General features: G+C 47.6%; 3 protein-coding genes across 6 annotated transcripts in view; 2 read left to right on the forward strand and 1 right to left on the reverse strand.

Moving 5' to 3' along the window:
• Positions 1 to 13,060, reverse strand: part of LOC136572294 (zinc finger protein 665-like) — a 343,948-nt gene that overhangs the window by 237,072 nt on the left and 93,816 nt on the right. The window lies entirely within an intron of this gene.
• Positions 1 to 13,060, forward strand: part of LOC136572293 (zinc finger protein 420-like) — a 282,528-nt gene that overhangs the window by 105,253 nt on the left and 164,215 nt on the right. Inside the window, exons 17-18 of one of the 3 annotated variants that reach the window (XM_066572747.1) lie at positions 93 to 150; positions 3,357 to 5,172. The exons of 1 other annotated variant lie outside the window; for it this stretch is intronic. In XM_066572747.1, coding sequence (XP_066428844.1) covers positions 93 to 150; positions 3,357 to 4,351 — 1,053 coding nt within the window. In that variant the 3' untranslated portion in view covers positions 4,352 to 5,172. Of the gene's footprint in view, positions 1 to 92; positions 151 to 3,356; positions 5,173 to 13,060 lie in introns of those variants that run through there. One more of the 3 variants, XM_066572748.1, reaches the window with a different exon arrangement.
• The window catches only part of LOC136572292 (zinc finger protein 850-like), a 722,303-nt gene that overhangs the window by 64,419 nt on the left and 644,824 nt on the right, over positions 1 to 13,060 (forward strand). The window lies entirely within an intron of this gene.

A 13,060-nucleotide genomic window follows, 5' to 3' on the forward strand; every position in this document is an offset into this window, starting at 1 on the left:
ATTGCTTCATGTTGTTTATGGCTTTTTGACCTCCATCTGGATAATCTTGTCTTCCTTTGTCTTTCTCCTCGTGTCCTGTGGGATCCTTGTAGGAAAGTTATGGTGGAAGAGCGGATGGACTGGAAGAGCCCATAATGGTGGCGGTGAACGGTAAGAGCCGTCCGTGAATCTGCTGGTTAGTCTGTCCTGAATTGTAGACCGAGATGTAAAATGTTCTACCTGCCGAAAATAAGTCCTAGCATTTCTTTTGGGTCAAAATTAATATAAAACCGTGTCTTATTTTTGGGATAACACCGTATTATGCAACCATATTATTATTTTAGTACTAGTAATTATTACGAAATTATAGCATCAGTATTTCTGGTGGCATAATGCGCCACTTACTGATATGATATAGTGAAAGGGATTGTAGTTGCAAGCACACAGCTGCTGTTTTAGGACTTGCTGATTTAAGACTTGTGATGACTTCACCATCATCGCTTATATGCGCTTGTCACACACCACACAGCTCTTCTACATGCATGACACACACACCACACAGCTCTTCTACATGCATGACACACACGCCACACAGCTCTTCTACATGCATGACACACACCACACAGCTCTGCTACATGCGCGTCACACACACAGCTCTGCTACATATGCGCATCACATACACCACACACAGCTCTACTGCATGTGCATTACACACCTCACACACAGCTCTGCTACGTATGTGCGTGTTACACACCCCTCTGCTACATGCGTGTCACACACGGCTCTGCTACATGCGTGTCACACACGGCTCTGCTACATGCGTTTCACACACGGCTCTGCTACATGCGTGTCACACACGGCTCTGCTACATGCGTGTCACACACGGCTCTGCTACATGCGTGTCACACACGGCTCTGCTACATGCGTGTCACACACGGCTCTGCTACATGCGCGTCACACACGGCTCTGCTACATGCGCGTCACACAGACCACACGCAGCCCTGCTACATATACCTGTGACACATGCAGCTCTGCTACATGCGTGTTACACACCACACACAGCACTGTTTTCATGCGCGACACACACACACGACATACAGCTCTGCTACATGTGCATCTCGCACGCACACAGCTCTGCTACATGCGCGTCACTGCACACACAGCTCTGGTACCAGCCTCTGCTGGTTTAAAATCTGTGTTAAGGTTACCATCATGTGATCAGGGGCCGAGCTACGAGCCGGTGACTGGTGACCTCACAGGTTGTGTCAGCACACGACTGCTGTCTGGCTCTGCAGATTTTTAATAGTGAAGCACCTTTGATGACATCACCATCGTGTGATCAGGGGAGGAGCTAAGAGACGATGACTAATCACAGGTCCTGTGAGCACTCTGCACGGTTTCTGCAATGACATCAGTCATGTGATTGGGGGCGGTGCATGTATTGCACTCAGACAAGTGGTCATAAGCACTTTGATAAATTAAAAAAAAATTTAATTTTTGACTCTAAATGATTTGAGTTTGTTTTGGAATGGGATTGTACAGATGATGGGTCACATTGTGGGGGAAAGAAATCGCAAAACATTCATCCTAACATGACAAAAACCTGTCATTTTACCGGACGTCCTGATGTCCTTCTATCCACCGGCGATGGCCATTTATTCCTTCACCCTGCAGCAGCTACAGGGTTAATAAGACTGTGTATTTCCCCACCAAACTCATCTTTTTGCAGCCGTGTTGCGTGCGGCTCAAACCTTATGAGATCCCTTGAATTCTTGGAAGTAGAAGAGTCCAGTTTCTATAGATTTGGAAACTCCCAAGTTGGCCCTCTGTAGTTTCGGTTTTAAGGGGTTTTCCGGGCACAACTTCTATTGATGACGAATCCCCAGGATGGGTCATGAATAGTTGGATCAGCCAAGGTCTGCCACTCGGGAACCTAGTTCATCAGCTGATTAGGAGCTAGCTGTCAACTCGCCATACACAGGAGTTAGAAAGAAAGCCACTGCTCCAACCTCTGGGTAGTGGCTGGCTATTGTAATTGCAGAGTAGCAGACCATGGACGATCAACTATCAATGATCTTGAGGATAGGTCATCAATAGTAATTGTGCCTGGAAAATCCCTTTAATGTATTTAACAGAATCTGGTGCCTGCTTGCTTTTGAAGTGTGCCACGGATACGGGGTTTACAGGTCCAACAGTCACCCATCTGTAACTTACAGCACCGAGGGGTCGACTTATTTCCAGCCTCCAGGATTCTGCACTGATACAAGAGGGAATCCAAATCGCACCATGCACCACCTAACACACCCCAACATCCCTCTGCCACCGCTGGCCATTTCTGACAGGTAGATTACCCACCTTGCTTTCCACCAGCCAACACACAACACACTTCGGGATTATGGATTGCTTAAAGCATCATGAAAACTGACTAAGTGAAGCTTAAAGCTGTGTTCGGTGTTTAGGTAACATTCCCAAAAGGAGCTCTTTATAGAAGAGGAGGAGCTATTAGTACATAAACAGTAAGAAGACAAAAAGGGAGAAAATACCAGTCTATGGAGTTGTGTCACATAGTCCAGAGGGCAGGCTGGCATAAGATGCCACTCGGGGTGGAGATCCCTTTTTGTCTTAAAGCCTCCTTTAAGTCACATTCCTACCGCATATGCGACAATCTTCTGAATGAAACCCAATTTAACATTTTGGCCATATTTCCCCAGGGGGCTCTCCAATAGGGGAGCAATGGCTGTTATGTCTCTGAATTTACCTACACGCGGGTATCAAACATGATCTGTGACAGATGATTAGCTTTGCAGATATGCCATTCTGTGGGTCCCGGTGGTCACACGGTGATTGGAGTAAATCCACTGCATCCATGGTACATTCATGGTTTTGATAATATAATGGCTGTTGAGCTGGGGCCTTCGGATGACCCATAATCCCCATTTATTCATATTTTTTGTCCCATCTCAGTAGTGCGAAATCACAGTTTGCACATCTGAATGATGTGTATTGGAGGCAGGATGGAAGTAAATGGGGAAGGGATATAATCAATCGCAATCCCCTTGTAACTTGGGAACTTTATCACTACAACAAATGGTTTCCTTGCTGGTCTCAAAAGGAGCAAATGACATCCAAGGCCCCTCTGGGGCACGTGAGAACGACCGTAGGATAAATATTGATGAGCTCTGCTTGGCAGAAAATACAGGTAACATTCTGCATAGATCCACTCAGCTTTCTCCAGCCCAGACTGACAGACATATTGGCGATAATCTGCAGAATCATTTCATCATACTTTTCCTATCTGTATCTTGATTTGCTGACTGCCTTGCTCATTGTATAATATCAGTTATTTGATTAGGTAAAATATTTGTTCCTTCTTGCAGGTAAAGACTGTATGAGAGGCTCTCATGGACATCACCTTTTATCTCCAAATTATTCTTGTTCAGAATGTGGGAAATGTTTTAGCAATAAATCCTATCTAGCTAAACATCGGAGAAGTCACACAGGAGAGAAGCCGTATTCATGTCCACAATGTGGGAGATGTTTTACAAATAAATCAAATCTTGTTAGACATGAACGAAGTCACACAGGAGAGAAGCCGTATTCATGTTCTGAGTGTGGGAAATCTTTTACAGATAAACCACGTCTCATTATACATCGGAGAAGTCACACAGGGGAGAAACCGTATTCGTGTTTAGAATGTGGGAGAAGTTTTACAAATAAATCAAATCTTGTTAGACATGAGCGAAGTCACACAGGAGAGAAGCCGTATACATGTACAGAATGTGGGAAATGTTTTACCCATAAATCACATCTTGTTCGACATGAGCAAAGTCACACAGGAGAGAAGCCGTATTCATGTACAGAATGTGGGAAATCTTTTACAACAAAATCAAATCTTGTTACACATGAGAGAATTCACACGGGAGAGAAGCCGTATTCATGTTCAGAATGTGCAAAATGTTTTACAGATCAATCCCATCTCATTATACATCGGAGAAGTCACACAGGAGAGAAACCATTTTCTTGTTCTGAATGTGGAAAATGTTTTGTCCAGAAACCACATCTTATAACACATCAGAGAAGTCACACAGGAGAGAAGCCATACTCCTGTTCAGAATGTGGGAAATGCTTTAGCGTTAAAGCTGCCTTTGTTACACACAAGAGAAGTCACAGAAGAGAGAAGCCGTATTCATGTTTGGATTGTAAAAAATGTTTTATGCATAAAGATTCTCTCGTGGAACATCTGAGATCTCACACAGGAGAGAAGTCCTTTATATGTTCAGAATGTGGGGAACGTTTTATGTTTAAAGTTCATCTTGAGAGACATCAGAGAATTCACACAGGGGAGAAGTTATTTTCATGCTTAGAATGTTGAAGCTCCTTTACCCATAAATCAGATCTTATTGAGCATCTCAGAAGTCACACAGGGGAGTAGCCGTTCAGGATGTGGAAATGTTTTATGCCAGAAGTCACACAGGGAACAAGCCATCATATTCAAGCTCAGAATGTGGAGAATGTGTCCGGTGTGGAGCTCCATTGTATAACCTGTTTCCTCAGGATGCCTTCTGATGCTCTGCTGCAATACAGAAAACCATCACTGCTTAAGGCCTCATGCACATGGGTGGATTTGAATTGCAGAATCTGCGATGTGCCCGTGAGCAGGAGATCTGCTGTTCAGGTGACCCATTGGCAAGCAGAGCATCCTCAGCTCCACGCACACATGCAATTTGATTTGCATATTCCACGAGTGTAAAATAATCGCAGCATGCTCCATTTTAGCGCAGATGTCACACGGACGGGCTCTATTGATCGATGGAAGCTTCTGATCTGCAGCGCATCCGCAATTACATTGCAGATTTGTAGATTGATACTTTTTAAGTTGCTTAGAGACCCGGCGGGGGGCGGGGCACCATGGGGCGGACAATCTGCTGCGCATCCCTGTGGAAAAGCCTCACATTTGCGATCGCCTGTAAGCATTTTAAATGACTTTCCGTAATGAATCCCAGGTTTCCATGGTGGGATCTGCCTCCGCTGTGTGCATGAGGCCTCATATTGAGATGTTTTGTATGTCGTCTGATGATTATTGCGTGTTAATGGCCAGAGTCCTAATAAAGAACCCTCACCAGGACCAAAAACGCCATTATTATGAGTCTGGAGGGTTTATTGTGGAAGAATGAGAATGGTCCCTGGTAAACGGTGGCCAGCAATAGAACTGCGTTTACTTAAGGGAACTGTCTGGGAGCCACAAATCCTTCTAGTCACCCCGAGTCAGAGCCTCCACTTCCATCCTGATTCTAACACCGGGTTGCACGGTAGGACACTCTCTCCCGGCATGTCATCAAGGGTGCCTCAATAACTAAGCCAGCCCCCTTCTTATGCCCGATGCAGAGACAGAAGGGGGCTGCCTTACTTATTGACCTGAGTCATATAGCTAGTCCTCTTGATGACCTGCAACAAAGTGCCGCAACCAGGCAAGAAGAGTCGGTTACAACTCTGCTGATCCATAGAAGTATTTAGTGGCCCTCCTGGATGTTCCCTTTCAGAAAGAACCTTTAAATGAAAAAACTTGCCTGGCTTCTGATAATTTTGTTTTTAAGCGTCAGAATATTGTAAACAAATAAACTACTTTTACCACCCGCCGCCGCCGCGCTGTCCTCACGATTCCCAGCCGCCGCCGCCGCGCTGTCCTCACGATTCCCAGCCGCCGCCGCGCTGTCCTCACGATTCCCAGCCGCCGCCGCGCTGTCCTCACGATTCCCAGCCGCCGCGCTGTCCTCACGATTCCCACCCGCCGCCGCCGCCGCGCTGTCCTCACGATTCCCACCCGCCGCCGCCGCGCTGTCCTCACGATTCCCAGCCGCCGCGCTGTCCTCACGATTCCCACCCGCCGCCGCCGCGCTGTCCTCACGATTCCCACCCGCCGCCGCCGCGCTGTCCTCACGATTCCCACCCGCCGCCGCCACGCTGTTCTCACGATTCCCACCCGCCGCCGCGCTGTCCTCACGATTCCCAGCCGCCGCCGCACTGTCCTCACGATTCCCAGCCGCCGCCGCACTGTCCTCACGATTCCCAGCCGCCGCCGCGCTGTCCTCACGATTCCCAGCCGCCGCCGCCGCCGCGCTGTCCTCACGATTCCCACCCGCCGCCGCGCTGTCCTCACGATTCCCAGCCGCTCTCATCCTGTGAGGGGGAGTCAAATATTATCCGCACTCTGGATGTAGAATTTGTTTTATCAGCCCTCAGACTGGACAAATACTTGTTGTTTGACCGAATCTCCCGGCTTTTCACTACTTTGTCCGTCAACAAGCTTTCGTATTCCCTCATTCGTTTTCGGCTGAGCTGCGAGCCCCGGATGCATCGCTGCCTTCACCTCTCCAGCAGACGTCAATCTTCATCCTCCTAGAACTTCTTTCAGGGACTGCAGATCATTTCTGCCTCGCCCTCACAAATCGTCCTTGGTCTCCCACTGGTCTCTACTTTCTGGACACGAAGAAGGTCTGCTAGGATCTCCCACCATGAACCCATCCTAGCCGTGTAGACGTGCGATCTGTAGACAAGTACAAACCTTTCTTCCTCTCTCTCCAAGCTCCTGCAGGCCCCCTGACATGGATGTTTGTTGAATACTGCGTTACATACAATATTCGCTCCAATCCGTACAATGGGCTGTCTGTGCGCTCGCACCCATCTGGCTCTCTCCCTTTGTTCCTTACAAATCCCACCTGTTCCCAAATAATGCTTTCCACTTCTTTGAGCTAATGACGTATGTTCCCACTTCTGTGCATGCACCACACATACAGGACTAGACACATGGAATGACTTGCCCTGCTGTGGACTCCGGCCCTGACATCACCGCGCATGCGCCTAGTCCTGGAGCTGCAGTGCACACATAGGAGTTGGAAAGCAATGGTGGTGGGCTGAGCGGCTGCCATAGCAGCTGCAGGCCTCTAGAGCCACCATTGTAGTACAGGGTGTGATAGGATGATGCAATACAGAAATATAGTACAAGCAATCGCACCGTAAAGCCCCACTGGAGCTAAAAAATAAATAATATTAAATATATTAACCCCTTAAGGATCAAACACAGCAAACATACACCCTTGGTCCTGTACTGATAGCAGATATACGGTATGGGACTAAGGCCGCCTGCAGACGAGCGGGTCGGATCCTGCAGCGAGAATTCTCGCCGTGGGACCCAACCCGAGAGCCTGCAGGGACGAGCGCGTACTCTCCCGTGCCTGGCGGCCCCAGCTCTTTCATGTGCCGGCTGCGGCGCAGCCGGCGCATGCGCAGACCGGAGCCGGCGGCCGGGTGAGTGCGTGCCCCGCACAAAAATAGGACATGCCGCGGTTTGTTTGCCGCGCGAGATGTCGCGCGGCCAAACCGCGGCCGTCTGCATAGGAGTGCGTATTGTAATGCACTCCTATGCAAACTTTCAGTGGCGGAAATCCCGCGGGATTTCCGCCCGTGTGCAGGCGGCCTTAAGCTCTTGCTCCTGCAATCAACAGGAGCAGGTCCAATCTTTAGCTGTCAACCATGACTGAGGACCCATAGGAGAAGGGAGAAGTGTTTTTTAACTGCTTCAGCCTACTCTTTTACAGGCTATATAGAGCTCAATGAGCACTAAGTACTAAAAAGTGAAAGCGGAAGTGTTACTTCCACTATGTGACCCGGCGATCACATGACCATCGGGAGCCCTCTTTCACAGCAGAGGTGCAAGCTCCTAGCAGCCCCTGATCAGCTCTGTTAGTGATTATTGTCTCTACAGGGGGATGTTTTCCCTGTAACTGGGGCTCCTATGGATGCTACAGTGGAAAAGGGGGAGATAAAAAGAAAAGCAATGTGAATGATCCCCAGAGGTCTTATATGACATCATAGGACATAGATGGTAAAAAAAATTGTTACAAAAATAAGTTTTAAAAAATTAGCATAAAATGTATATATGCGAGGGGCTGCTAAGGCTTTGGCTTTGTGTTCTTTTTTGTTTCTAGGGTAACGAATGTTACATCACATGAAAGCCTTATGTGTCTAGTATATGTTTCCAAAATTGTGTGTTTGTAGCTTATGGCAACAGTGATCTCGGCACGCGGGAAAACAAAATGGCGGAGTCTAAGGCGATATTCACAGCCAATGAGAGCAGAGGAGTGATAAAGTCGGCGCAGGATATTCCTGGTGATCTGTCGCAGACATTGGGGGATCAATGCCCTTCATACTCTACAGTTATGAACTGGGGGCCACTTCAGCCCCAACGATGAGGAACGTCCTGGACAACCAAGAGAGGTTGTTGTCCCGGAGATCGCCGATGCTGCGCACAACCTCATACTGGGGAATTGGCCAGCTGCAGGAATAGCCGACATCATGGGGGTTTATGGTGAACGGGTTTGTGTCATTATCCATGAAGAAGCCATCTGCAAAGTGGGTCCCCAAATGTCTGACAACAGATCAGAAAAGCATCGAGTGACAACTTCCCGCTCCATTGGTCAGCGTTTCCAGGCTGATAAGAACTTCCTGGATGGACCGGTCACCATGGATGAGACCTGGATTTATGTGTATGACCCTGAAACCAAGGAGCAGTCAGAGTGGAGGCCCAGTGGTCCTCAGCCACTAAGGTGATGGCGGCTGTGTACAGATATATACAGCCACCACTATGGGGAGCTCACTACATACAGATATATACAGCCACCACTAGGGGGAGCTCACTACATACAGATATATACAGCCGCCACTAGGGGGAGCTCACTACATACAGATATATACAGCCACCACTAGGGGGAGCAGTCAGAGGAATGGAGGCCCAGTGGTCCTCTGCCACTAAGGTGATGGCGTCTGTGTTCTGGGATAAGAAGGGGGTGCTGCTAGTGGAAGACCTTCACAATGGTTCCACCATCAATACAAGGGATTACATTGAACTTTTGGACCAATTGAAGGCAGCTCTGAAGGCCAAAAGGCGCGGCAAGCTGTCCAAAGGAATCTTGTTCCTGCAAGACAACTCCTCCGCTCACACTGCACAAGCGACCACGGCAAAACTGGTGGAGCTAGGCTTCCATCTGGTTGACCACCCACCTTATTCACCAGATCTAGCTCCCTCCGACTAGCATCTGTTTCCAGAAGAAACGCCTCACGGGGACCAAATGTCCCCCCATTTCTGATGCCATGGTTGCTACGGGTGACTGGTTGAAGGCGCAACTGAAATCCTTCTTTTTGCAAGGCTTCCAGAACTTGGAATCCTGATGTAAGAAGTGTGCTGGCATCAGTGGAGAGGATGTGGGGGAAATGTGAAGTTTCATCTTCCCATCTCGTGTCTTTCTGGGTAAAGCCAAAGACTTATCAGCAGCACCTTGTATATACAAAAAAGAAAATAACCGACCTTTGATGCCAACCAAACAGCCGCCATACACGCCCTGTAATCTGAGACTACACATCTTATATGTCAAAGCATCTGAAACAAAATGAGGCTCCCGTTCCCATACTTTATTTTAGAATATATATGCTGTTTTTAAAAATAACTGTAAATGTAAAAAAATAGTTTTCTTTTCAGCTTTTTACTTATAGTAAAACTAAAAAAGAGGGGGAAAAAGGTCAGTGAAAGAAGAGCCCTATGTGTCACGGATAAAACACAGCAAAAATTATTTTGATAGCTGAAGAGAAAAAAAAATAGTGCATTAAAACTACCACATGGGTAAAATTCCAAAAGAGGGGCTGGTCTTTTTTGGACCAAAACACCTTGTTTCCTAAGGCCTTAGGGTAGCTTCACATGAGCGTGTGTGCACAGAGTTGTTTTTCAGGGAAGAGCTTATATGTAAAGCTCTTCCCTGAAAAACAATTCAGGGGTGTCGGCAGACCATTGTCTTCAATGGAGCTGCTGGCAGCAGGTACGGCTTTATTGGAGACAATGCATGCATTCCCCATGGTGCATGCATGTCCTATCTTTGCAGGCGCACACCTGTAAAACACGGACAGGTAAACACACGATAATGCATTGGTTCTAATAGACGGGTGTTTTTGTGTGCGTGTATGTACGCACAAAAACACGCTCATGTGAAGCCACCCTTAAAGGGATTTTCCAGGACTTAGGAACAGACCTCTATGCTTGTGGAACTGTGTAAAATAAATAAGCAGTACTCCGCTCCTTCAGTAGCCCCCTGGGCAGTGCTGGAGCACCGGCCTCCGCCGCGCCAGAGCTAGAAGAGGCCAGCTGTGCACATATACCGGTCATTGTGCACCTGACTGCTCAGCCAATCACCAGCTTCAGGGGTCGTGTTGTTCCCAGCAGAATGACTGCTGAAACCTGTGATTGAGTGATCATGTGAGCGTGATGGCAACGGCCTTCTGGGATCAGTCTGTGCCGAACCACAAGTCCCCCATTCTGGGCCACAAAGGGAGACACCTCTTTATTAACTCTCACTCGTGCCTCTTTTAGCCTATCTATGGAGTGAGTGTGATTCTACTGAGGGTGGACGATCATCACCGAGAATACTAGCATGACGCTATACACGCATATATATATATACTTATCCACACACACATGACTGCTCTTTCAGAGTTCTTCCAAGTTATCAATTCCAGCTCGCCAACCTTACCATACCAAAGGTTCTACTTGCATAATCAAGGGTATTAAGAGGTCTCTTGAGAGGTGTGCGATCTCTCACTTCGGCCATGCTAAGCAGCAAGTCCCCTACCTTTGAACAGGTGAGAATTTGGAATTCTGTCAACTCTATCAGAGTTATTCAGATATATCAATTGCTCACCGCCAACCTTACCATACGGAGCAAAGCTTCCCCTACCGTAGAATTTAAATGATGATCACTTGTACCGTCGACCAATGGTTTTCGTCTAGGATTTCTGTGCCTCTGACGGGTTCCTATGTGTCGCGGTTACACTCTGAATCCCTGGGACGGTGTTTTCCCACTATGAAGCAAATTGCTTCTTGGTGCTCCGAAAGTAATTATAATTCTTTAGATGAGGTAGAGTTGCAACAAAAAGCCGCATGCGACCCCACCCTTTACATAAATCAGACGACACATGCGTGACGACATAAATCAGACGACACGAGGGTGAAGCAGCAGTCCCCGCCTCTGGAGCCGCACCCTCATACCTTATAATAATAAAAAGTGGGTGGGACAAACAAAGGGGGAGGGGTTAAACAAATTACAGAAAGTATACATTTCCAGGTCATTCTGTGTAATGCACCACTACAGAAGGTAGATATATATGAAAACTCTTCATTTACTTCTTGCCGGGTCTCTTTCAAATGAGAGACCTCATCCTGCCATTGTCTTTACATCTCTGACATCTGAGCTTGAAGTGTTGTAATGTGTTCCACCAGGTTTCTCTTAGACTTTTCTGTGTGTATGTATGTATGTATGTATGTATGTATGTATGTATACATACACACACACCCACACACACCGTTTGTCTAGGCTGGTGCAAGAAACACATAAGCTGGAATTCCCATACAGCTTCCCCGGATCCCCCGAATGACGCACCCCTAGCACTCACAAAGAAACAGTATCATAGGGAAGGCACTGCAGGGACAGAGGGTTGCTCGAAAATAGATTCCGCTTTAGAGTCAGTAGGCAAAGCATCACCATACATAACAGGGACAGCTTTATATAACAGGGACAGCTTTGTCAAGAGTCTCAGATAAATCCCTGAAGGCACGAAGTAATGCAGCAGCCAATAATAGCAATGTCAGCAAGAATAGTCACTAAGGTTCTAGCAAAAGATGAAATCCAGTGGCTCTATCTGCCAAAAGTATCAGTCCACCAGATGCCAAAGGGGGCGGAGATGCCAGAATTTGCAGCTAGTTCTTTAGAGAGCCCAGTTAGACCCTTCAGAGCCTTAGTTCTGGAACCATAGCTGTGAGAGAGATAACGGATTGAACAACCTAGGAGAAGGCTTATGTTCATCATGGTGGGAAGACTCTCTTACAACGAGACGCGTGTATCCAATTGGATTTGTCCTTCCAGCTGAACATCTGTAACGGTGGTCGGGAACCCTTGTTATGGAACGTCATCTGGGTTCTAGAGCTTTACGGGCATGTCTTTTGGTAACGACCCAACCGCCTCGCTTCACAGAATGAGTTCCTTCTAAGCTGTCAGGATCTGGAAGGGAAGCACTGGAGAATATACACTAGTTATCTCTTCACATATCTCCGGGGAGCAGGTCATGGGTCTCCGTGTCAGTCTCTGGATCTGGAAGGGAAGCACTGGAGAATATACACTAGTTATCTCTTCACATATCTCCGGGGAGCAGGTCATGGGTCTCCGTGTCAGTCTCTGGATCTGGAAGGGAAGCACTGGAGAATATACACTAGTTATCTCTTCACATATCTCCGGGGAGCAGGTCATGGGTCTCCGTGTCAGTCTCTGGATCTGGAAGGGAAGCACTGGAGAATATACACTAGTTATATCTTCACATATCTCCGGGGAGCAGGTCATGGGTCTCCGTGTCAGTCTCTGGATCTGGAAGGGAAGCACTGGAGAATATACACTAGTTATCTCTTCACATATCTCCGGGGAGCAGGTCATGGGTCTCCGTGTCAGTCTCTGGATCTGGAAGGGAAGCACTAGAGAATATACACTAGTTATCTCTTCACATAGACCCAATCTCCGGGGAGCAGGTCATGGGTCTCCGTGTCAGTCTCTGGATCTGAAAGGAAAGCAAACTCTCGAGAATATGCATTAGTTAGGCGGTTTGTGAGAGCAATAACACAATTTGTCAGGCTACCAGGCTGCATCTGGAGTTATCACGGTACATACAATCCTAACCTTGGGGTCGACCCAAAAAGTACCTCATATGGGCTGAGGCCTATTCTGTCCGGTGTGTACCTTACGGAGAAGAGTACCCAGAGGGAAGCACTTGGTTCATGGTCTACTGAGCTCTGCCATGGCCTTCTGGATCGTGGTTTCTAAGGTACCAGTTAAGCTCTCTGCTCTACCACTGCTTTGAGGATGGTACGGAGCAGGAAAGGCCTGTTCTACCCCCAACGCTTTCATTACTTCCTGCATCATTTCTCCTAATGGAGGGAGTACCTCGGTCACTCTCAGTTGTCTCTGGTACTCTGTACCTGTATACCACCTCCGAT

The sequence above is a fragment of the Eleutherodactylus coqui genome, chromosome 7 (assembly GCF_035609145.1).
Source record: "Eleutherodactylus coqui strain aEleCoq1 chromosome 7, aEleCoq1.hap1, whole genome shotgun sequence".
Taxonomy (NCBI): domain Eukaryota; kingdom Metazoa; phylum Chordata; class Amphibia; order Anura; family Eleutherodactylidae; genus Eleutherodactylus; species Eleutherodactylus coqui.